Consider the following 22806-nt stretch of genomic DNA (forward strand, 5'->3'; position numbering starts at 1 on the left):
ACGCTCGTGCTTCTTCTAGCAGTTTCCGCTGCAGTTTTATTGAAATATTCCGATTATCGAATTATCGAACTGAGGGCAATTAAATTTTTTTATCAAATACTGGAACGTAGGTTTATGTGGATGGGATGAAGACATTTTTTTTCCGTCGTACTGTAAATAAACTCAGTTAATTGATTTATTTACCCATGAGTACTGTATATGCAAATAATTCCTGAAGCGAAGAAATTTATACATTTTTCATTTCTCTCTTTCTCAATTTATAATTCTCATCATATTTTTTTCACTGAGATTGAATGATTTTCAACGAGTGAAAATTCAGGATTATAGTAAAAAAAATCAATGAAAAGTGTATATTTACAGTCAATTACTCCCGGAAAATTGAATTAGAAAAATTGAGGTAGATACACTCTTCTAGAAAAAATTTCCACCTAGGTTTAGTCAAGACAAATAAATAATTCTTCGTGTAATCTAGGAATTACAATAATTCCGTACGAACACCTGCAAAAGATTGAATGAGAATATAAAATATTAATTACAATTTTTTCCTCAAATTTTCCATGGAAAATTCAAATTCATCCCGATCGTTCTGGGAAATTCCAATTGAAATGAACAATTCAGAACTCCCGAATCAATTCAACTCCATCCAACATTAATTTCTTCATTCAGCCTCATTATCTCGCACTGAAAATTCGAAGAAAAATTGAAAAATTAGATTTCCCGAGTCTTTTTCCGGTTCTACCAGTATCTAAATAAATATTATATCCTGGGAATCATTTTTCCTCTAGAAATAAAAAAATTATAACTCACTTTTCCTCAATGCGCTGACTCGTTCAAAGAGATAATTCTCAGTCGGTCGCGTTATTTCCTCACTTATTACTCACTCTCCGTTTCTACCCGAGTAATCAAGCCATCGCTTGTCATAGAGATTCAATAGACTAAAACAAGTCCTACGAGTCCCAGGTATGTTTTTATTTTTTTCGCGATTAAAAATCACCAAGTAAGTGCACTACATCACGATATGCATGGAATAAATGGGCACAACACCAGACATAAAATCCGTCGTGGAGCAGTGATTTTCACTCGGTTTTCACTCTCTCCTCTCCCCATTCTCTCAGCATTTTGAAAAATAACAAAAATTCATCTCCAATCAAGACAAATTCACAACGTACTCTCATCACCCGAATTATCAGAATACAGAAGAGTGGACGGAGAAATTTACAACCAGATTAACAAGTGAATTTGTCCCTTAAAAAATAAATTCAGCACCCCATCGTCAAGTGTCGAGACATTTTCCCGATTATCGAGAAACGCTTTTTCCCTCTGTTATTATTAGAAATGCGAGAAGCCCCCAGAGCTCCATCAAATAAATCTCATTGACATCGATTCATTACCCATCGTCTGGGATTTATTTATTTTTTTTTTTCGAGGAACGATGAAAAATATTGTCAACAACGGGGTGAGGCAGAGACGAGTGTAATGTGCATGTACATCGTGTACTTCTCCTTTATGCCCTCCAGGTTTTATCGCTATCAAGTTCTCAGTGCTTGACAACTGTATCGATATCAATCAATAATAATTCCCGAGGGTTGTCTGCAGTCATTAGACATTTCCACACAAATAAATCCATATTATTACACTCTATCATCCAATTATTCGCGGTTGCATTCAGATTCGTGGGATTCATCAATTTTCACTCATAAATTTTCACCAAGAAACTCTCGATATTACCCGGAGACATTTGGCAAATGGAAAATCCTCCGGTATTTTGAAAAATTCCACTTTACTTCTTCATTGTGCTGTCTCTCTGGTGTATCTCTTCAACTCGTCCCAGTTCTTGTCCCCTCGTATGTATCCGTCAAGCGTGTGAAAAGTCACACTCTATTTCCCTCTCACTCTCTCCTCCTCTCTTTGAAAATTGTCGCCGAGCTGTCTGGCACGCTTGCATTTTTCAACACTACCATAAACTCGAGATTAATTTCACTGAGATGTAACCCAGGGGTTATTAAATCAACGCGTCTTAATCGGCTGGCGATTAATTGGAGGCAAATTTTGGTTCACTGATTGGAAGAGAGGGGTTGGAATTTTAGGGGATTTATTCGTCGACAGGCTCTAGACATTTCGGTGTGATTTGTAGGTTTAGTTAGAAAAATAATGATGAAAATTCGTTGAGCTTTCCGGCGAGCTTTTCACCCGCAACGACAGACAGCCGGCGCTAGACTGTCGTTCCCGGGTTTAACCAGGGGTGGCCAAGGTTCGTCTCCGCCGTCGCTTCTGCCTCTGTTTCCAAAGCTTACCACCCACTTTCCACCCACCCCGCGTGCCATCTCTCCCGCAGATGTACACGCGGCTTTTATGAAGAAACCACAGATGCAAGCACTCTAACTACCAATTATTACCGCGTGTCAGAGTTACCAGATGGCGATTTTTTTGGAAATATTTTTTTGATTTTATACAGGCACAGTTAATCGAGTGAACTCGATCACGTAAGAATTTACACTTTTCGAACATCGCAGTTGATATTTTATTTAACGTTTTCTATGATCCACCGAATTCTGAAATAATTAAATAGAATTTTTCGATAAAATCGCCATCTAACAAGAATTTGTAAATTATATATATAATTATATAAATTCATTACACGAGTCGAATATAAATAATACAATTGCACGGTACAATAAAAAACAATATTTTAGTATAGGCGACGCTGAAAAATCGAAAATGTCGAACGCCCACTACAGGTTATACAAGTTATTCGATAATTCCCACACTATGTGCCATAAAAAGGCTATCGTCAAACATGAGTGAATAAATGAATAAATAAATTCATTCAAAAATTAAAAATTGCTCTGTGCTACTCGCCACTTTTGATTATCTGAATTATGCAGTAATGAATTTAATCCTTTTTTCCGCGTGTAACCAGAACACTGGTAAATACCAGCGTCTGTAAATACCGAAGTAATTGTCAACTCAGTGTCAAAAGGTCATATAAACCACCCTCATCCGCATCGTCTAGGACTTTTTACCCCCAAGTCTCGGATTATACACCCCTTGTGTAATAATCAGTTCTTGTTCGTCATATCAGTGGCCCCTTTCTATAAAAAGATCTCTCTCGTTTGTTCGTCCGGGCGTAACTATTCCACGTTATAACGGTATCATTATTTTTTTTTTCCTTTTGGCTGAAGCCTTCAATCGCGCCTTAAAGTGTCAGCCTTTTCCTCTACAGGTGTTGTTTTCTTTTCGATAAAATTCGAAAGGGATGAACCGTCAAACGATTTTTATCACCGGAAAATCGACAAATGTTGTGAATTTTCGAAGAATGATTTTTTTTTTTCCTTTTTTTCCTTTTTTGTGGCATCAGGTAATTCATATTCAGATTTTCATTTATTTCTCCGGTTTGATTGTGGAATAGGTTTAATTGTCTACTTTTTTGGATTCAGATTTTCCAGATGTTCGAAATGTGGCGCCGCATGCGCAGAAAGCGCAGAGTTGATAAACGGAATAAACAACTGACCATGTTGTTGAATAAAATGGATTTTTCCGTATTGAGGCAGAAATTTCGGGGGTGCATTTTGGGTGCATTGTCAGGGGATTGTCTTGGGAGTGCCTATGAGGGCGATCCTCCCATGACACCTGGAAATTCAGTTATCCTTCAAAAAAGGCTCGATACACTAGAGGGAACTGATCTTAAAGGTTAGGAAATTCTTCGAATTGTTTTTATTGTAACAACGATTTAAATGATTTTTCATTTTCAGACTAAGTCCGTTAGTTCTACGATTCTGGTTATATGTCTAAATATCATTGGCAAAAATATCACCCGTTGAAATATTCCTGAAGTAAATAACAATAAGGAAACGTCTATTTTAATTAGTAATGATTATTAATATTATTCATGAATATTATTAATACGCACATATAGTTCGAGCGAAACAAATATATCTGAACTATAGATTAAATATATTTTTGGTTAAAAACCCAATATATCAGATATAATCATTAGCATATATATTTTTTCCGTGAGGGCGGAGCTATGGCCGAGTATAATAACGGCAATAAGCCATTTTGACGGAAGAAATTGCGGTCGGGAAATTAATTTTATTGATCAATTATAATTTATGTTTAATGCACGCCTTGGGATACATTAACTGGTGATATTTTTAGTGGTAATTCACTCGTCATTGCACCCATCAGGATTTTTCTCAACTTTTAAAATTATTGTAGCACCTGTGATCAACTTAACGGACGACTCCGCAATGACGAGAAACCTAGCTCAATCGCTGATTGAGAAAGGTGACTTGGATTTGCTAGATTTGGCCAAGAAGTTCGTCAAAAGTTTCTATCAAGAGCCCAATCGTGGGTACGGAGCTGGGGTCATAGTCGTTAGTATGAAATATCAGTTAATTTTTACCGAGAGCAATTGACACGTGAGGGAATGCTCTCTTCGTTCGTCACGTATCGGATAAATTAATAGAAAAATACAATTCTGGTTCCGTTTTCGAGGAATACCTCGGAATTCAAGAGAGATAAGAAAATTTTTACCAAGGCCTTTTCTACAGAGTGAAATGAGAACTACAGAAAAGGTTCTGACAAGAAAAGCCCTACTTCGCTTAGATTCAGAAAGATTCCTCGAAAAATTGCACAGCACTTGAAATGAATCGTTACCGTTTACCTTTTCGCTACTGGAGTTAAAGGAATTAGTAGGATTTAATGAGACTTAGAGAATGCGTTCTTCTATTCAATTTTACCTCACGTTAATGAGCATTCCTGTAGGTGCATTGTGAAGTAATTGTTCGGGTAATGCAGGTATTCGAGAAACTTAGAGGAAATAAATTCACCGATTTGGTTGGACCGGCCAAGGAGCAATTCAATGGACAAGGCTCTTTGGGTAATGGGGCTGCAATGAGAATATCCCCAGTCTCATTATTCTGTTACAATGATTACGAGCGTCTGGTGGATATGGCAAAAAGACAAGCCATGCTGACTCATACACACAGAGAGGGAGTCAATGGTGCTATTTTGCAAGTAAATTCACAATTCTTCAAAAAATACAAATTAAAATAGACAAAATCGAAATAAAGATTTAATATCTTTGCTTCGTTTTGCAGGCAATAACGATAGGAAAAACAATTTGCCTAGATCCAACTCAAGAGTTGGATTCTAAAAAATTTATCGATGACTTAATTGAGGATATGAATGAAATCGAACAGGAAGATGAAGAGTTGTAAGTTCGTTGAAAATTGAATTAAAATGAAACTTGGAATTCTCTTTTTTCATTTATCTATTTGTTGTTTTCTATTGTTAGTTTACAACTAACTGACGCACAAATCAAGCCATTCAAAGCAAAACTCACGCTCATGAGGAAGATGATCAAGAAGTCCTTGAATAATCCTAACAAACTCGATGTCGTTGAGGTAATTATGAATTTGGGGAATTCACTGAGGGCTGTGCACTCAGTCCCTGCAGCAATTTTCTGTTTTCTCCTCGCTCAGAATCCAATCCCAGGGATTAATACTGATAATCCATTCAGGAGAACTATTCAATATGCAGTAAGTATGGTTTCTGAATTAATTGATTTATGATTATTGATGCAGATTAATTGATATTCTTTGTTTTGATATCAGATGACTCTCGGTGGTGACACTGACACGATCGCCAGTATGGCTGGAGCTATAGCAGGCGCCTATTACGGAGATCAAAGCATTAATCCAAATATGTTAAAACACTGCGAATGCTCAGAAGAGTTTGCAAAATTTGGCGACGAATTGTTCGATACTGTACATAAAGAACAATGAAAAAATATCTTTATTTACGTACACATGTATTTTTTTCACCAACAATTTTTACTGTAATTTTGTAATTGATGGTTTAAGTAGTAAATAATTATTGTTTCTACTGATTTGTTTTCTAGTGTTATTTCTCCTCCTATTTAAAGATAGTTATCAAAATGAAAGAGAGGTTTATCAAAAATATTTAAGGTTTCGTTTTCTTTCGTTAGTTTTTGAAAATTTACATGGATTCAATGAGAAGGGCAATTCCCTGACCGCCACCGATGCAGGCGGAGCCAATACCGAATTTCCCACTGCGTCTCCTAAAAACAAAAGAAAATAAATCATCATTTTTTTTATAACAATTTTTTCGAGTTTTTTTTCGGTGAGAATTTTAGACTCTCACCTCAACTCGTGAATGAGATGTGCAGTAATTCTCGTTCCTGATGCACCGAGAGGGTGTCCGAGAGCAATAGCTCCACCATTTACGTTCAATTTATTCATATCGAGATTGAGATCTTTGGCACAGGCTAGCGTTTGCGCACCAAAGGCTTCATTTATCTACAATTGAATAGATTTATTTTCATTCTTAACTATAAAAATTTCTTGAACATTTAAAAAACATCGAATGACACTTCAAACGTACCTCAACCAAATCAATATCGTTCAGGGTCTTGCCAGTGGCTTTCAGAAGATTTTTAATAGCAGGTGCTGGTCCAATTCCCATAATACTAGGATCAACACCTACAGTTGAATATCCTGCCAAACGTGCGAGAGGCTTGAGACCTTCCCGTTTGACAGCTTCTTCACTAGCTAGTATGACAGCCCCAGCTCCATCGCATACTCCCTGAAATTTATTGAATTCATTGCTTTTACTAAATATCCACTTATCGCGAGAACCATTGATTTTGAAACCATTGAAAAAATCACAAAATCGTTGCCATCGGAAATTCAATTGGCCACAAAAAATTTTAATAGTTTCACGTTGCGTTCACATGTTTTGAAATAAAATAGTCATTAAAGAGAATTGGAGAATTCCAATCGGGTATTAGTGACTTACAGATGCGCTTCCGGCTGTGACGAGTCCGTCTTTCTGGAAAATTGATGGAAGCCTTGCAAAATCCTCGATTTTGGCTTGAGGTCTTGCATGTTCGTCAACAGACACTTCAACTTCCTGTTTCTTAATTTTCAGTGACACTGGGGCCATTTCGGCCTTGAAATATCCATTATCGTTGGCTACGAGAGAAAAATATTGAGTAATAACGGAATCGTAATAGAAAATTCATCAAGAAAGAAATCGCAACAGATAAAAGATTAATGAACAGATACACAATACTATTTTCTTCATTCAGAATTAGTGATCACCTGCTTTCCAGTTCTGATGACTTCTCAATGCGAATTTATCAACTTCTTCCCGCGTAATACCGTACTTTGCCCCCAATTTTTCCGCTGTCATACCCATTGGCAGACCGCAATAGGTGTCTAGTAGACCCAGCCATAGTGCATCTTCGAAATCATATTTTTGCCCCAGACCGGTGCCAAATCGAACGTTTCGAACTACAAATGGAGTTTGACTCATATTCTCAGCTCCACCCGCAAGAACTATTGAGGATTCCTCGGAGAGAATGCTCTGTAAATTCATGGCAGAGAATCCAGTAGTTGTAATATTAAATTTTCTCAAGACAGCCGATGAAAATTCAATAGCAATGATTGAACATGTGCTGATTGAAAATCAAAAATAACATTTTTGAAATTGCAAGAGTACCTGTGCCCCATTGACAATCGATTGAAATCCAGATCCGCACAATCTGTTGACTCCCAATGCGGATTTTTCAAGAGGAATTCCCGATTTCAAGAGAACATGTCGTGGCAAAAATGCACCATCACTTGCTGTCAACTAGAACCAATAAATCAAAGATTAAATGACTGATCGCTATAGTAATAGTGGATACACGCGATTAAATAATTGATAATGAGAAATAGTTCACGAACCACTAGAACGTTACCAAAAATAACGTGATCAATTTTTTCTGGCTTAAGACCCGATGTCTTGATCGCACTCGTTGCAGCTACAACCGACAAATCTTTTGCAGTTTTATTTACAAAACTGCCTCCCATTTTCCCAAATGGGGTTCTTTTGGCAGCCACAAAATAGATTCCTGAAAAGAACAATCACAAACGCTTTAAATTTCATTCAATCGTTTTTTGGCAATTAATAATGCCACAAAAAATGGAATTATTAAAATCTAAGAAAAAAAATTGAGAAATTTATGCCCAAGAAATTTTCCGCTCAATCGCTTCTCCCTCATGTATCAGACTACTTAGTTTTGAATTCATTCTTATCTCCAGGGATAATAAATGTGCTGCATCATTTCATTATCAGTGATGATTCTTTGAATGTATCCCTTAAATTAATTAATTAACTTAGTAAATTTACTCCATTCATTACCAGCGGAAATGAGAAAAACGCACCGTAGTCAATTTTTCGTGATAATTTACTTTATAAATTTATTCCGCAATTAATTTTTTTCGAATCTCTATCGAGGATATATAATATATATATTATATATATTTCGTAATCCCGGCGGATGAATCGCGTAATTTAGCGCAAGTTAGCGAAAGTTAATATTTTTCTAATAATTACCTTTTGTAACAACCGACATGATTTGCTAAATTTCTTCAACTGCTTGAAATGATTAAAATTGGATCAGAAGCTGCTGCACTTGTTGATTCCTCAGTAATGGCCAATGACAAGCAGCTAGTATTGATGAGAATTTCGACCTTTGGACCCACCGGTGGACCTAACGCCGAGTTTTACCGAAGTGCATGATATCCTCCGGATTTTCCCGATGTCTTTAATATTAAATCGAAACCAAATATAAAAAATTAACAACTTTCGCTTCCAATCTCCATAAATTAATAAATAAAAAATTTAATTTCACAGAATATTTCACGCAAGTCGTGCGTGAAATGTTACTTTACACACAGCGCGTTAAAAAATAATTTTATATTTTTTATTAATAATCCATTAACTCGTAAACATTATCAATTTTTTTACAATCACCTGCGAACGACTTACAATCGATTACACAAGCTACCTCGTTTAATTGTTAATGAAATTGCGGTAATTGCATGCACAATTGCACACCGCGCATGAGGCGATCGAGACGCCATCATCCCCAGGAGTTGGCATTACACTTGACACTTCGTCGAGAACTGAACCTCTATTTTAGTCTATCGGGTTTATTGTCATTGGATAGAGGAATGAATTATTCATCAGCTGATTGACAAATCATAAGCAGAATTTCTACTTTTGGATTGAAATAATATCAGTTACGCCCCCATCCCGGAGAAAAATCGGGCCTGGTGATTTCAGTGGTTAGGGGTGTGAGACTTAATTTTATTAGGCATTAATAAATTAGAATGGCTGAGAATGGAGACATAATTGAGGGTTTTATATGCCCTATCTGCATGACTGATTTGAAATCACCGAATCAGCTCACCAAGCATTTCGAAGATGTTCATAATGACGACCCCGAGATATTAAAATCACTCAAAGGTACAGACGGAAAATAAAATTTATTCTTCATCTCTAGAGATGAAAGAAATAAGAATTTAATAGACAAACATAACCGTTTATTAAATGATTTTTCCTGTCTTTCAGACTTATTTGGAAAAGCCAAAAAAAAGATTCTGAAACAGGATGAAATTAATGAAAGCCTATCAGAGCAAAATGTATCGATTAGCAAACGAAGAACGAGTCCTGAAATAAATTGGGGCCCACAAGAAATTGGTAAATGTGAAAATTCAGTTAATTTCGAATTTTGTGGATGAACCAGGATTCCTCCAAAATTCCTAAATTAATTTAGTGGTTAAAAGATCAATCAGTGATTAATTCGTGCTTTTTGGCTATCAGGTGCCATGAAAATCCACACAATTTACTTCAGAGATATTAGGAACTCAAGACTAGAGAGATATTCCGCCGAAACTAATAAATTACTCATCAGATTGGATAAGTTATTGAATAATCTACCAACAGATCCCATCGACCGAAAAGGTAATTATCTCATTAATTACATCGTTAAATTAAATATCCCGTTGACAATAAAACTTGATATTTCAGTTCATGAGAAGACGATAGTTCCCTGGATTGATGATAAAGACGTTAAATTATGCCCCAACTGCGCCAGAAGTTTTCATTTAGCAAGAAGAAAGCATCATTGCAGACTTTGTGGTGCTGTCATGTGCCACGATTGCACGATGTTTTTATCACTCATAGATGCCAGTACGTAGAGTCATCAGCGATAATAATTTCACTGATTCTCAGACTATCGACACGCCCTATTGACATGAATAATTCTTATAATCCATCAAATTGTAATTAAACATTTCATTTTACGGAATTTCATTCCCAGGGAAAATGACGAGTCCAGTATCCGTCCAGGACGATTCAGCAGTCTCTCCCACAGCTCCAGAGTCTCATTTAACAGGTAGAATCCTTCGAGCTGGAATAGGTCTTACAAAACTTGCACGTTCTCCATCGAGTAGTAGTTTAAATAGTGTTTTGTCATTGGTCAATGATCCAGCGAGTGGTGAGCAGCATTTCCGGTTATGTATTCACTGCAAAAATCTGCTGGAGGCCAGGCAGAGACTCCAGGCACGACAATTCAATAAACCAATTATCAACAAGTTTTATGAGACCATGAGAACATACATGGAGGAGGCAACTAAATTCATGGGAATGTATCAGAAGATGTGGGAGTCATTCAACGAGGGAGAAACGACGTACGATCTACGAGACGCTCAAATCCTCCGGGTGAAAATCGCGAAAATAGGAGAGAATGTGGATAACATCAGCAAAAGAATTCTAGCGATTGGAACTGCAGACGTGGATAATCCACCGCAGGGACAGGCTCTCAGGCTTCATCAGATGGTCAGGGCATCAGCCATGATTTTTCTGAAAGAGCACCTGTTGACCATCCCTTCACTCCCCAGTGAGGAAGTCTACCTTGAACTTCAGGAGAAGCGTCAGAAGAGGATCGAAGAGAGGGTGGCATTTGAGAGGCAGATGGAGATTGAAGAGGCGTTGAAGGAGAGGCGGAAGGAGCAGAGGGTCGATCCTAAAGGTGGAATGAGTTCATCGGTTAAATCTAATGAGGTAAATTGTCTGGTCAATGAAATTTAATCAATTTAATTGAATGTATAATGAAATGTTTTTGTATTTCAGCCAATAATTGAGAAATCTGATGGCTGGGGGCCATCAAGTGCTGTTGCAATGCTGCCCTCGAGCACAATGGATCCAATTATCGAACAAATGAGCAACTTGAGGTCATACATAAAGCAAGCACGAGCTGAATGCAAATACGACGAGGTGGCAACCCTCGAGAGTAATTTAAAAGAACTTCAAAGTGCATACTTCGCCATGAAGCAGACTAACGATGGCTAGTCGTATGAAAAACAAATTTCGAATGAATTTATTTATCAAAATATTTAGACGCCTTTATTAATCACGATATCCGATATTCGCCATCATCAGCTAAGTCGTTCGATGTTAAAAAACATTTATAAGAATATTCATTCCGCCACATATACGCGTCGATTCCATGGCATTTATTTTTTTATTTATCTTCGGAAATTGTGATGATTTAAGCTCGAGTGTTACGTGTCAAGTGCTCTGTCGCTTGTCAATAATTTCATTTAATACTTCGCTAATGTAAGTATTTTTTTCATCTTTTACTTGAAGCTTTAGGTATTTTACAAGATGTATCGTAAAAAATATTTGTGATATAATAAATATGAAATAAAAAATTTATATACAGAAAAGATTACTCTGGAAAATTTATTCCTCTTCAAAATTTTCAATTAATTAAATTGAACTGTAGTTGGAAAATTGAGTAAAACTTCTTGTTTAGAAGAAATAATTTATAAAAGACTTGCGATCATCGATTAAAAAATTCTAAAACAGTCACTGGCAAGTCCTCCACATTTTCCGAAATCACTGAGGGATCAATTTCTTGATTCTCCACTTTTATTCCCACACTCTCTGGTTTCAAGTCATCTGGAAGAATTTGAGACATTGCAGGCAGATTGAAATCACTTGATTGCAACGAATCTGTCTGCGATTCTGTCCTCGAAATGATATCACCAGAAGAATCATTTGACGAACTCGTTTCGGTATAAAAACTGCTACTACTGCTGTCCTTATTTTGAGTGGACTTGATCCCCAGGAGGGAAAAGCTAGGGAGGAGATTCGATGCTTCAATGAGTTCTCCACTCCCTCTCAATTCTGTATCCTCAATTATGTCAGAACTGAATTTTATCAAATCACTTTTCATCCCCGCATCGACACCCTTCGAGAATTTTATCAGATCCGAATTCTCCTGGAGATGTTTCTCGGGACTGTTCTCCACATTTTTTATTTGGCCCTCCACAAAATTCATCTCGATTACCCCCACATCATCAGGGGTCGAGGAAATGTGATGCAGATAATTTCTTCCGTTAAAATCAGCCTCTGCTGTTGATCGGTTACAGAATTCCGATTCACTCTCGTCTAGCGGAGAATCGCATTCCTCGAGTAATTTTGAAAGGTCCACCGCAGCTGCTGGACCCTCTCTCGGACGTTCTGGAGGATTTTCTATAAAAATTACGAACTTATTAATTATTTAACCGATTAAACACTAATTGTGGATTTAATCATCGATTAGGTGCGCCGATTTAATCATTTCGTTCGGCATCGCCTACGGGAGGCAATACTAACTCCAAAAATTAATTACCTTTTAGAATGTCAACAGCTAAATAATCAGCTGCTCTTAATAAATTCACTTCAACCAATAGTTGAATCATTGAGCCCACAGTGGGTCTGGTTTTCCCCATCGTACACCATTCCGCTAGAAACACTTCCGCTGCTGGTCGGTGCTGGTTTTTCCCAGCCTCTTCAATTAATCTAAATTCGAGGAATTGAAAATTTTAATATGAATAATACCTCCTAATGTCAGTTACACATTTTCTCATATTCATAGTAAGCATAAGAGGATTGAATCCTAGATCAATTTTTTTAGATCGAAAAAATGACCGAACATATGACCGTTTTATCAACCCTCTTACAGTTACTTACCTGACATCTTCACTGGAGAAACGGGGAATGTCCTTCGAACCCGGTACTTTAATACTGGCCATAAGAATTTTCCAAGCCTCAGGACTGAGTGATCTAGCCAGCGAATTTAACTCTCCAATCGTCAACTTTCTTATTTCCGTATTTGCGTTCACCATTATTTGCGATCTTAAAACTTCACTCCGAAACAATCAAAATAGCAATTATACTCGTAAATACACGCAGTGATTTCATTCACTCGACGTGTTACTCGCTCGCGATCAGCTGTGAAACTGATTGTTGTTGTGATGTGTCACGTGCGTCACGGTTTGTCAATCAGTTTCTGCGCTCTCAGTTCGCGCATCGTTTCCCATTTTGTTTTAGTGTTCAAATGGATTCAATTCAGATGAATTACGCTTCTCAAAAATTCTGGAATCAATGAACGCCCGAAGTCCATAATAATTTAATTAGACAATGAATAAATTAAAAATAATTATTTTTTATTACGAATTTTAAATGCCCGAGGAAATCTTCGACGAGACAAATCGAGTCTTCTTCTTAAATTCCTCGTTACACAATATAACAAGTACAAGTAATTTATTCCATCACAAGTGCGCATGTGTTTTCTTGAACATATATTCATCATAAATAAACGAAGTAATGAATTCCGGGAAATCTCTGCGATTAACGAGATCAAAGAAAATATCGTAAGCGGTGAGAACCTTTTGGATCTCTAGATGGTCTCGACAATTTTTTAAAATATCTTTCAAAACCTTTTGCGCTCTTTTTTTCACAACTTCAACTGTGACGGATCCTCCCTCTTCAATCCTGGCTCGATGCCTAATCCACTGCCAAATTTGAGACCTAGAGATTTCAGCAGTAGCTGAATCTTCGACAGATCCCCCCAGAGGGAAGTGGCCCCTTCCTCTCATCCAGTTATAATTAAACAGAATGGAAACCCTGATGTTGTGATCCAACCCTTTTCTGGTGACTCCCCCCTCGGGTAGACTGAGCAGATCCTCTCCTGTGATGTCCTCAGAACGTCCCAGGTACAAAATCTGATTGGCAAACGGTCCCCCATAATCCCTCCACATCTCGTTCATGTAACGTACCAGTTTCACATCGTAAATCATGAATCCATCGACTCCAGTCTGGATCTCCATGAATTTAGCCTCGCAGATCCCTCGAAGAATATTTCCAAACTCCTTGTCATCAGGATGTGGCAACAATTTAGCTGCCATTCCCCCCGTGGCGTGAGCCCCTCTCCTGTGGCACGTCCTCACCACCAATTCCATGTACTTCTTCAAGAATCTCTTGTTCATGTCCACGTATTTATTCCTGTCAGGAAGTAAAAATGACTCGTCACCTCCAAATATCGATATGATTGAGGCGGCATAATCCCAGATACCGCAGTTAAGACCCAACGAATGCTCTCGCAACTCGTAGAGAATTCTCTCCATCTCGAAACTCGCCAGGATGTTCTCTATGAGGACACATGCCTTGATGGAGCCGTTGGGAATTCTCAGTTTGAGTTCACTGTAGGAAAATATGTCGTTCCACAGTTTCGCCTCCTTCCAGCTCTCCAGTTTCGAGAGGTAAAATGCTGGACCTGAGTTTGCTCTCTGGAGGATTGCTCCTGTGTGGAAGATCAGAAGGGAAAAGTCGAAGATCGGACCGGGAACTTGTTTTCCGTTGATGCTCATGTTCCTCTCGATCATATTCCAGGCTCTGGGACGGAGAACCAGAACTGGAGATTTTGTGATCGGAGGAACGTTCGGGAGACGATTGGCCACCGCTTTTAGGACATTGTGAAGACCTGAAATCTGGTTCGACCAGGTTGGACAATGGCCATCGTCGAAATCCACTTGGATTCCTTGAACGTCTGATTGCAGGGCTGACGTAAAGTGATTCAAGTCACTTGGACTCACGTCGCCCAGGTCTAAGTGTCTGTTCCTCAAACGATCACCTGAAACCCCAGAAATTTCGATTATTAATTAAAGCTCGATCTTTCTTTCAATTAATATAACTCTGATTTTAAATAAGATAACAAAATTTTCCTCTGAATCTTTATCAACAATTATTTTGATAACTCGTTTCCATTCCGAGATATTGATTGAAAATTTCCCCTCTCTATTCTTCTGCGTTTCTCATCGCACAATTACGAAAATATATATATTTCCTTATTTATATGTGCTGACTTCCATTTTTTTACTCTTGATTTATAATTTCTTCCGTGTTTATCACTCGACAAACTATTCCATTGGGAGCAAAAAATATACCGATAATAATCCCGAGGGATTGCCATATCGTTAAAATCAAATTGCAAAAAAGAGATTTATTCCAGACTTACAAACAGGCGAGACTTTCCAGTCATCATTTCCTTGTACTGCCTGGAACCTCGGAATTTTCGGCTGACTTTTAAATTCAGCTCTCCTCCGCAATCTGTCACTGTAGAGTTCCTCAATCCGCGCTCCAAAGTGCATCACCAAGTCTACCATAAACTCAATAGCATTTTGCGTTAATAATTCATCGAATTCTCTCTTCAAGCCCTTGGGCGCACCATTTAGAAATACGCGCCTGTCTTCCTGATAATTCTTATCAAAAATCTGAAAGGCTGACCGATTTTTTTCCAGTGCGGAGAGAACAGTTTCAAGACTATCGTCCATTCTCGTTTGAGGGCAATGCATTACTGACTGCTTCTTATTTTTTTTTGTGAAGAAACTGTTGTTGTTTGATTATGATAAGCAGCACGGATTGGCTGGGGTCGAGTTGTTGTTAGTTTGTCGTAGAATCCGTAATCTTTATGGACGTTCTTGAATATTTATTCTTGGTTGCACGAATTTTTCAGGAAAAACGAACACAACGAAAAACTCGAACTGTCGAATTATTATCTTCAGACCTTTATCCAGTGATTTTTTTTTATTCGACATTCCGATCAACTGATGACGTGCGTTCATAATTATTACGTAAGATGTTTAAATTTGCGGTCCCATGAATTTTATGCTGACGCAATCAGCTATTATTTACCTGTAAATGAATTTATATTCTTTAAGTTGTTTTCAGTTCTTTATTTTTCACATAAATGAGATTCAATCATTTCTCTATTATTTTGTCTAATTAGCGAAGTAAATGGTACAGGGTAAAAAAAATTTGTTCTTCACACGTCACACGTATTTTTTATTAATTCTTCGGTCATTTAATAATGCGAACTGTTGTTTTATTCAAATAGTAAAAAGTACTTGTGATGTTCTCTTGTTGTAGGGAAGATTTTTATGGGTTGCAAATAATATTTATCCACATGTTATGAATGAAATCGTTCATGCAGATAATATGTAATAGAATATTCACCACATGAGCCACTTTGATATATCACTGGCATTCTCGTGACTTTTGGCAATTCGCGAGCCGAATTGAAATGCTCTTTTCGGAAAAGCTGATGTCTCCTTGAGACCGAGTTTAAATGCACAAAGTCGGAGGAGTAGTTTATCACCTAGACCTGGGGGCATTCTGTCTATGGGGCAGCATCTGAAAGTCAAAATTGATAATGATACTCGATGAAATATTCCTGAAGAATTTCCATACACACCTCTCCCAGGGTTTGAGACTCGTAACGTATCTTACGAAGTTGTCATCTAGATAAGGCAGCCTAGACTGCTTACCATGATCAGCAACCACTCGATCGTCCCTCCCCAAGTTCCGTTCAGATATTCTTCTGATTTCTGCGTTCAATTCACCACCGAGTCCCTCCCAGCCCTTCCGTCTGAATATCGTTCTGTGCCTGGTGTATCCTCCAAACAGCTCATCAGCTCCCATTCCCAGGAGCAGAATTCTGCATGGAGATTGATAGGACTCACTGGTACCAGCGAGAGTTCCAGAACCCCTCGCTGCGAACCACAGGGCAGAACCGAGACTCTCGTCGAGAATTGTTCGGCGAGGATATATCAAATGACAGATTCTCGTTCTGAGACACTCCTCAAGCTCTGATCGAGTCACATTACTCTAGAACCATAAAAAAAGTATTAATTACTTTTTAAGTTAACGTCTTCTTAATTTAAATGGTTTTCTACGATTGCCATTACCTCAACAAAATTCCATTGCCTTCTTGGAAAAAGTCTCTTCAATTCTTCAAAAGCTTGTCTTCCTGTCTTCCTGTCAGGAACGTCAAAGTTTTCTCGTTTCTCTTCATCATTTTTGTCCCCTCTTTTGATTTTCTTACTTCCTTTCTCGCCTTTTTCAAACGCAACATTGATCAGGTCAATGCTTTCCTTTTCTGGCACAAATTCGTGAGCTATAGCGGCTAAAATAGTCGAGTCAAGTCCCCCAGAGAACAATAATCCTATTTTCGAATGCGTGCAGTTCACCTCATTCATCTCCAACTTAAGTTTGATACAATCCATGCAGTAATTGGGTTTCTTCTCAACCCTGAGTCTCACAGAGTCTCTCAATCGTTTCGATACTTCTTCCACACGTTTGGAGATCTCTTCATCACGTAGAAGGCGTTCCATGGTTACTTCAATGTTTTTATCATCGATGGGAATCATGAATACAAAATCCTCTAGCTGGGGCTCTGAGGTGATATCGTTGACTCCCAGAGAACCGATCGGTGCTTCCACTTTTATCTTCATGTTCAAATCTTCCTCAAGCTGATGAATGGCTTCTGGGATGTTCTCCCAGGGGAATAGCGTCAGGTTGAGGTCGTCCCTTGTCAAGTCCATCCTGAAGATGCCCAGAGCCGGGAGTTCCATCCAATTCTGCATTTTTTTACTAGCAACTGATGAGAGAATTAGAACTCTTTTTTCTGGCACAACATTCACGAGTAAACTGTGTCGACCGATGGGATCCCTTCCGAAATACAAAGAGTCTGTTCTTGCGTCATGGTAGATGAAGCTGTATGGACCCTCGATGGATGCCAGAGTGTCCACAATATTCGTGGAGGTCTGGAGGACCGAGTGGAGGTGCTGAGTGTCAGATTCTGAGTTTTGGGCGAGAGCACCTGAAAAAATATCGCCATTCCAGAGGAGGAGATTTCCGGTTGACTCTCGAAGGGGTTGATGAGTCATCTGGAAACCCTGAGTCCACAGCACCCATCCTGCAAATTTAGCGTGCCACTTGCCATTTATGTCTCTACTGTAGATCGAAGCTCTTGGATCATCTGGTCCACGTCTTCTGTTGTTTTCAAAGCACGTCGAACAAGAAACACCTTCTGAGGTGTAATTTTGTTTTAATTCCTCTTCCGCCCAGGGACCACAGTAACAAAATATTCCACACATCGGGATTTTTCTTTATTCACAAGTGCCTGTTAAACATAACCTCATACCAGCAATATCAAATCCCCGTGACAATTCAGCGTTTGTACATCCTCGGGTCGCTGAGGCGTAGATTAAAGTCAATATAACTTTTTATTTTCTCGTGTTTAAAAAGTTATCCTCATTTTAATAAAGCCTTGAGGTATTGAGTAATTAATTCATTTGGAAATTCGATATCACGGGAATTCATACGAATTTTAATCAAAATTTTAAGGATCATTAATTAATTGAAGGAAATCTTATAGAAGATTATTTACTCGTAGAGTAATTCTGATAATTCCAGAGTTAGAGCAGTCGACAATCTTTTATTGCTCGATTTATTTGTCTTTCAGTGGAGGGCATTATTTCAATTTCCACTCTGGGGTTTTTCCACTCAGTCTTTTAGAATTCATATTTTTTCGTTATCAACTTTCTCCAATGATTTTTTAGGAATTCCGGAAAATGCTCATTAAATCTCTTGTTTCTTCACTAAGAAGCGATAAAAGAGTAGCAGGAATTCATTCGATAATTTTTTTTACTCTTCATTATTCGAAATAATGACACGTAATTTATGCGAAAATTTTCAATTGGTCGAATTGAATTTCTAATTTAATTGGATGATTTCTATGTGATGATTCATGATGCACGAAGATGACGTCACAAAGAAAATATTTTGGAGGGACCCTTTCCGAGATGCTTCTACCCTCGAAACTACCTATCGACGAACGGAAAATTGACAAAAATTAAACCACATATGTGAAACTGTCTCCAGTCGAATTCTGTTTTTACGAAGTTATAGAAATTATTATGATTTATAAAAAGAATAATTACATTACGAACTAAAGGCACGACTTACATACTCATACGACCCGTCGTATTCGAACGCTTCGTACTCTGAATTTCTAAAAACGAATCGAAATACACCATAAAATATAGTTTCGTCATCAGCAGACGACACACAATGCTAAAAAATTTGATAATTGCATAATTTTTTATAGTTATAGATATTTTTCAATATTATATTATACACAATAGGCACTTCAGACGCGTGTTTCCGATCTGGTCGGACGCCTGACATTAAACTCTCAAAAATTGGTATTAATCACCATTTTTTCCCACTTATTTTTTATTTTCCACTTCCGTTAATCGTCATAGTACGTAATTAACACGATAGAATCACGAAACAACGTAAATTGTTTATAAAACGAATGTTTAATTGGAGCAACAGCCGAGACCTCGAAAGTACGTGGCCGACGTTTCGAGTTATTGCGCATCATCCAATTACACTACGGGGGAGAACTAAAATTTCATAGTTTATCTGAACATTTATGTGGAGAATGTGGTGATGAAGGAGCTGCTGGAGTTGTTGAAACAACTCTGAATAAATAAAAACATCGGGAATCAGGCACCATTTGCAGCTTTGAACGTCGAAGTTGTGGTGTCAGAATCAAGGCGCCTCTCTCCACGGTCCGCGCTCGAATATCTACTTGGGGTAACTGAGCGCTGACATTCATTCAAAGACTCCAGTTCAACCCACGAGGTACCCAGCATTCTATATCCAATTGAAGATGGCAGATAAAACCGCATCACCAGTTGCTGCATCAACGGCATCTCCAGCTCCTAAGACTGAAGCTGTGAAGAAAGCTGCGAAGGCTAGGAATCCCAAGCCTAAACCAACTCATCCCAGCACAGCTGACATGGTCAACACAGCTGTCAAAACCCTTGCTGAACGTAATGGATCATCTCTTCAAGCCATCAAGAAGTACATCGCTGCCAACTACAAGATTGACACCGAGAAACACGCACTCTTCATCAAGAAATACCTGAAGTCAGCAGTTGCTGCTGGAACTTTGGTGCAGACTAAAGGAAAAGGTGCATCTGGATCGTTCAAACTCGCTGTGAAAAAGACTGACGCTTCGAAGCCAAAAGCCAAACCCAAGGCTGCCAAGAAGGAGGGATCACCGACAAAGGCAGCTGTCAAGAAACCTGTCAAGAAGACCGAAGCAGCGAAACCCAAAGCCAAGAAAGCAGCTTCTCCGAAGAAAACTGCAGCGAAAAAACCTGTTGAGAAGAAAGCCGCCAAGCCAAAAGTCACTAAAGCCGCTGCTAAACCGAAAAGTCCGAAGGCAAAGAAAGCTACTAAAGTGCCAACTGCTAAACCCAAGGCGCCCAAACCGAAAAAGGCTGTGGCTCCGAAGGCTAAGCCAGCGGCTAAGAAGACAGCCCAGAAGAAGTGAACTGGATATACTACTTCGATTAAACTATGATTATAACCAAACGGCCCTTTTCAGGGCCAATAATTATTTATGAACGTACTAATTCATTTGCTATTCCAACTTGTATGCGAAAATTATTTTCGTTGCATATACTGAGACCTTCAGATTTTATTTGCCGAAAATTTTTTTAACGATTTCAACTAAGTGTTGAATTTCAATTTCAATAATTGCATAACTAATGAAATTAATTGAATTGAAATATACATAAAAAAACAGGACTTGGCCACTTCGATGAATAATTCTATATTTCAATACTGCTGCAAGTTAGTAGTTATTGTAAATATATCAATTTAAAATATTTACTTTGACCATTCTCAAAAGAAAAAATACCGAAGGGATCAACTGCGACCAATTAAGTAAATAATTGAAATGATTTCTACTTCGTATAATTTTTTCCGGGATATTAAATAAATAATAGGCATTCCGGCAGTTTCGCTTTCACATTAAAATACCTCTGTTATTCCAAACGATACGTAAAAATAAATAGTTAAAGTAAATTCTATTTAATTGCAAGAAGCACAAATATTAATTGAATAAATATCAAGTCTAAATTAGTATCTCTATTACTATTAAATTTAGCTTATAAGTATTCATGTTTTTTGCGATTAATGGAATCTACGTTGAGATAATTTGATGGCCCTGAAAAGGGCCGATTGGATTATTCAATCAAGATTGATTTACTTTGAGCTGGTATATTTGGTAACAGCCTTAGTTCCTTCAGACACGGCGTGTTTAGCCAACTCTCCAGGGAGGAGGAGACGAACAGCTGTCTGGATTTCCCGAGAAGTGATGGTGGATCTCTTGTTGTAGTGAGCCAATCTTGATGCTTCAGCAGCAATGCGTTCGAAGATATCGTTCACAAACGAGTTCATGATGCTCATGGCTTTACTGGAAACTCCGGTGTCGGGGTGGACTTGTTTCAAGACTTTGTAGATGTAGATAGCGTAGCTCTCCTTCCTCTTACGCTTCTTCTTCTTGTCGGACTTGGTGATATTCTTCTGGGCTTTTCCAGCCTTCTTCACAGCTTTGCCGCTGGCCTTGGGTGGCATTTTCGTCAAATGGTAGTCTTCACGAACTGGAGAACAGAAGTGAAATGTGAGGTGCGTTACAGAGCCACCTCTTTTAATATCGTTGGCATTTGTAGCGCCGAGCCAATCAGCTGCGTTTACGGTTGAATTACCCGGACAGTGCGCGCGCATTGGCTCGGCGATGCCTACTTCTGAAGCTATATAATAGGGGCGAATATAATTTTTAACACCATTACACTTTGCGCTCTCATCGAGAGACGTACTTCGCTGAGTTTTAAACTATCATCCACTAACAATGTCTGGACGCGGCAAAGGTGGCAAAGTCAAGGGAAAGTCCAAGACTCGTTCAACGAGAGCTGGTCTTCAATTCCCAGTGGGCCGTATTCATCGTCTGCTACGCAAAGGAAATTACGCAGAACGAGTTGGTGCTGGAGCTCCAGTTTACCTGGCAGCAGTCATGGAGTACTTGGCTGCTGAGGTCCTTGAGTTGGCAGGCAATGCAGCTCGTGACAACAAGAAAACCAGGATCATCCCTAGACATCTTCAATTGGCAATCCGCAACGACGAGGAGTTAAACAAACTATTGTCAGGAGTCACCATCGCTCAAGGTGGTGTTCTTCCCAATATTCAGGCAGTTCTACTTCCAAAGAAAACCGAAAAAAGCAGTTCTTAAATCACTGCACTTAAATAATCGGCCCTTTTCAGGGCCACAAAATCTTAATACGTTGGTTAGTTCTAATGCCATAAAAATATTAATATCACTTTAATTCTTTGACAAAATACAATTTCAGTCCATACACAAATTTCAAACAATTTAAAAACCACTGGTGTATTTCGATTCGTTTTTAGAAATTCAGAGTACGAAGCGTTCGAATACGACGAGTCGTATGAATATGTAAGTCAGGCCTTTAGCTCGTAATTGAATTATTCTTTTTATAAATCGTAATTATTTCTATAACTTCGTAAAAACAGAATTCGACTGGGGACAGTTTCACATATGTGGTTTAATTTTTGTCAATTTTTCGTTCGTCGATAAGTAGTTTCGAGGGTAGAAACATATCGGAAAGGGTCTCTCCAAAGTATTTTCTTTGTGTTTTCAAAGTATTTTCATCACAGAACAAATTAATTTGATTTCGAATAATGAATTCAATTTCATTATTTTAAATTTCTTCAATTGCAAAAGAATTACAATCGGAGAATTTACAAATTACCACTCACGACAGATTTACGGTATTCTGAATATCTAAAAATGTTGTACAAATCAAGATCATAAGTTTTTATTGCGTTCAATTGAATCGTGGTCTTCAGGTCCAGCACCGAAAAACTTGATATATTCCACGGCAATAAGTTTTCCCTGACTCGAAT

General features: G+C 38.2%; 9 protein-coding genes across 10 annotated transcripts; 4 read left to right on the forward strand and 5 right to left on the reverse strand.

Annotated features, from left to right (window-relative positions):
• Nucleotides 1–834: 834 nt before the first annotated feature.
• Nucleotides 835–5811, forward strand: LOC105271799 (poly(ADP-ribose) glycohydrolase ARH3). The gene is made up of 7 exons (XM_011313558.1): nt 835–960; nt 3438–3690; nt 4219–4376; nt 4801–5019; nt 5103–5218; nt 5300–5543; nt 5619–5811. Exons 2-7 carry the CDS (start codon nt 3447–3449, stop codon nt 5787–5789), a joined length of 1152 nt encoding a protein of 383 aa, XP_011311860.1. The 5' UTR covers nt 835–960; nt 3438–3446; the 3' UTR covers nt 5790–5811.
• Nucleotides 5812–5992: 181 nt separating this feature from the next.
• Nucleotides 5993–8601, reverse strand: yip2 (yippee interacting protein 2). The gene is made up of 8 exons (XM_011313545.1): nt 8407–8601; nt 7755–7921; nt 7528–7659; nt 7128–7392; nt 6823–6998; nt 6409–6609; nt 6169–6323; nt 5993–6085 (listed from the first exon to the last, which is right to left on the reverse strand). Exons 1-8 carry the CDS (start codon nt 8423–8425, stop codon nt 6004–6006), a joined length of 1197 nt encoding a protein of 398 aa, XP_011311847.1. The 5' UTR covers nt 8426–8601; the 3' UTR covers nt 5993–6003.
• A 227-nt stretch (nt 8602–8828) lies between these two features.
• On the forward strand, nt 8829–11585 carry Rbsn-5 (Rabenosyn-5). Of its 2 annotated transcripts, XM_011313634.1 has the most exons (7): nt 8829–9321; nt 9427–9555; nt 9679–9819; nt 9886–10047; nt 10178–10252; nt 10349–10920; nt 10990–11585. In XM_011313634.1, exons 1-7 carry the CDS (start codon nt 9186–9188, stop codon nt 11206–11208), a joined length of 1434 nt encoding a protein of 477 aa, XP_011311936.1. In that variant the 5' UTR covers nt 8829–9185; the 3' UTR covers nt 11209–11585. The 2 variants fall into 2 exon arrangements, with proteins under 2 accessions (XP_011311936.1, XP_011311929.1); XM_011313627.1 differs by having other exon boundaries at nt 10178–10920.
• A 64-nt stretch (nt 11586–11649) lies between these two features.
• Nucleotides 11650–13164, reverse strand: tub (interleukin 1 receptor associated kinase 4 tube). The gene is made up of 3 exons (XM_011313647.1): nt 12877–13164; nt 12536–12705; nt 11650–12396 (listed from the first exon to the last, which is right to left on the reverse strand). Exons 1-3 carry the CDS (start codon nt 13029–13031, stop codon nt 11702–11704), a joined length of 1020 nt encoding a protein of 339 aa, XP_011311949.1. The 5' UTR covers nt 13032–13164; the 3' UTR covers nt 11650–11701.
• A 167-nt stretch (nt 13165–13331) lies between these two features.
• On the reverse strand, nt 13332–15627 carry LOC105271859 (malate synthase, glyoxysomal-like). The gene is made up of 2 exons (XM_011313660.1): nt 15203–15627; nt 13332–14818 (listed from the first exon to the last, which is right to left on the reverse strand). The coding sequence occupies exons 1-2, from the start codon at nt 15537–15539 to the stop codon at nt 13458–13460; spliced, it is 1698 nt and encodes a 565-aa protein (XP_011311962.1). The 5' UTR covers nt 15540–15627; the 3' UTR covers nt 13332–13457.
• Nucleotides 15628–15762: 135 nt separating this feature from the next.
• LOC105271868 (asparagine synthetase domain-containing protein 1) lies at nt 15763–18194 on the reverse strand. The gene is made up of 4 exons (XM_011313672.1): nt 16932–18194; nt 16439–16851; nt 16201–16377; nt 15763–15879 (listed from the first exon to the last, which is right to left on the reverse strand). Exons 1-4 carry the CDS (start codon nt 18120–18122, stop codon nt 15876–15878), a joined length of 1785 nt encoding a protein of 594 aa, XP_011311974.1. The 5' UTR covers nt 18123–18194; the 3' UTR covers nt 15763–15875.
• Nucleotides 18195–19669: 1475 nt separating this feature from the next.
• Nucleotides 19670–20946, forward strand: LOC105271875 (histone H1). Its single transcript, XM_011313685.1, has one exon. The coding sequence runs from the start codon at nt 19706–19708 to the stop codon at nt 20372–20374; it is 669 nt and encodes a 222-aa protein (XP_011311987.1). The 5' UTR covers nt 19670–19705; the 3' UTR covers nt 20375–20946.
• A 114-nt stretch (nt 20947–21060) lies between these two features.
• Nucleotides 21061–21488, reverse strand: LOC105271885 (histone H2B-like). The gene has a single exon (XM_011313697.1). The coding sequence runs from the start codon at nt 21460–21462 to the stop codon at nt 21091–21093; it is 372 nt and encodes a 123-aa protein (XP_011311999.1). The 5' UTR covers nt 21463–21488; the 3' UTR covers nt 21061–21090.
• A 203-nt stretch (nt 21489–21691) lies between these two features.
• Nucleotides 21692–22170, forward strand: LOC105271895 (histone H2A). The gene has a single exon (XM_011313708.1). It carries the CDS (start codon nt 21737–21739, stop codon nt 22112–22114), a length of 378 nt encoding a protein of 125 aa, XP_011312010.1. The 5' UTR covers nt 21692–21736; the 3' UTR covers nt 22115–22170.
• The last annotated feature ends 636 nt before the right edge of the window (nt 22171–22806 follow it).

The sequence above is a fragment of the Fopius arisanus genome, unplaced genomic scaffold, assembly GCF_000806365.1.
Source record: "Fopius arisanus strain USDA-PBARC FA_bdor unplaced genomic scaffold, ASM80636v1 scaffold00004, whole genome shotgun sequence".
Lineage (NCBI taxonomy): Eukaryota > Metazoa > Arthropoda > Insecta > Hymenoptera > Braconidae > Fopius > Fopius arisanus.

Excerpts from the sequence above, each read along its gene's own strand:
- LOC105271895 (XM_011313708.1), top strand. The coding sequence starts at position 21,737 with ATGTCTGGACGCGGCAAAGGTGGCAAAGTCAAGGGAAAGTCCAAGACT.
- LOC105271859 (XM_011313660.1), bottom strand. The coding sequence starts at position 15,539 with ATGCATTGCCCTCAAACGAGAATGGACGATAGTCTTGAAACTGTTCTC. Across the intron at positions 14,819-15,202 it reads CTGGAAAGTCTCGCCTGTTT|GTGATCGTTTGAGGAACAGA; the intron begins GTAAGTCTGGAA and ends CTGGGGTTTCAG.
- yip2 (XM_011313545.1), bottom strand. Across the intron at positions 7,660-7,754 it reads TTTTTGGTAACGTTCTAGTG|TTGACAGCAAGTGATGGTGC; the intron begins GTTCGTGAACTA and ends TATTGGTTCTAG. Across the intron at positions 6,610-6,822 it reads TCACAGCCGGAAGCGCATCT|GGAGTATGCGATGGAGCTGG; the intron begins GTAAGTCACTAA and ends AATAAATTTCAG.
- tub (XM_011313647.1), bottom strand. The coding sequence starts at position 13,031 with ATGGTGAACGCAAATACGGAAATAAGAAAGTTGACGATTGGAGAGTTA. Across the intron at positions 12,706-12,876 it reads TTCTCCAGTGAAGATGTCAG|ATTAATTGAAGAGGCTGGGA; the intron begins GTAAGTAACTGT and ends CCTCGAATTTAG. Across the intron at positions 12,397-12,535 it reads AGCTGTTGACATTCTAAAAG|AAAATCCTCCAGAACGTCCG; the intron begins GTAATTAATTTT and ends TAATTTTTATAG.
- LOC105271875 (XM_011313685.1), top strand. The coding sequence starts at position 19,706 with ATGGCAGATAAAACCGCATCACCAGTTGCTGCATCAACGGCATCTCCA.
- LOC105271799 (XM_011313558.1), top strand. The coding sequence starts at position 3,447 with ATGTTCGAAATGTGGCGCCGCATGCGCAGAAAGCGCAGAGTTGATAAA. Across the intron at positions 3,691-4,218 it reads AGAGGGAACTGATCTTAAAG|CACCTGTGATCAACTTAACG; the intron begins GTTAGGAAATTC and ends AAATTATTGTAG. Across the intron at positions 5,219-5,299 it reads GAACAGGAAGATGAAGAGTT|TTTACAACTAACTGACGCAC; the intron begins GTAAGTTCGTTG and ends TTCTATTGTTAG.
- LOC105271885 (XM_011313697.1), bottom strand. The coding sequence starts at position 21,462 with ATGCCACCCAAGGCCAGCGGCAAAGCTGTGAAGAAGGCTGGAAAAGCC.
- Rbsn-5 (XM_011313627.1), top strand. The coding sequence starts at position 9,186 with ATGGCTGAGAATGGAGACATAATTGAGGGTTTTATATGCCCTATCTGC. Across the intron at positions 9,322-9,426 it reads GATATTAAAATCACTCAAAG|ACTTATTTGGAAAAGCCAAA; the intron begins GTACAGACGGAA and ends CCTGTCTTTCAG. Across the intron at positions 9,556-9,678 it reads TTGGGGCCCACAAGAAATTG|GTGCCATGAAAATCCACACA; the intron begins GTAAATGTGAAA and ends TTTGGCTATCAG.
- LOC105271868 (XM_011313672.1), bottom strand. The coding sequence starts at position 18,122 with ATGTGTGGAATATTTTGTTACTGTGGTCCCTGGGCGGAAGAGGAATTA. Across the intron at positions 16,852-16,931 it reads GGCAATGGAATTTTGTTGAG|AGTAATGTGACTCGATCAGA; the intron begins GTAATGGCAATC and ends TTATGGTTCTAG. Across the intron at positions 16,378-16,438 it reads AGTCTCAAACCCTGGGAGAG|ATGCTGCCCCATAGACAGAA; the intron begins GTGTGTATGGAA and ends TTTGACTTTCAG.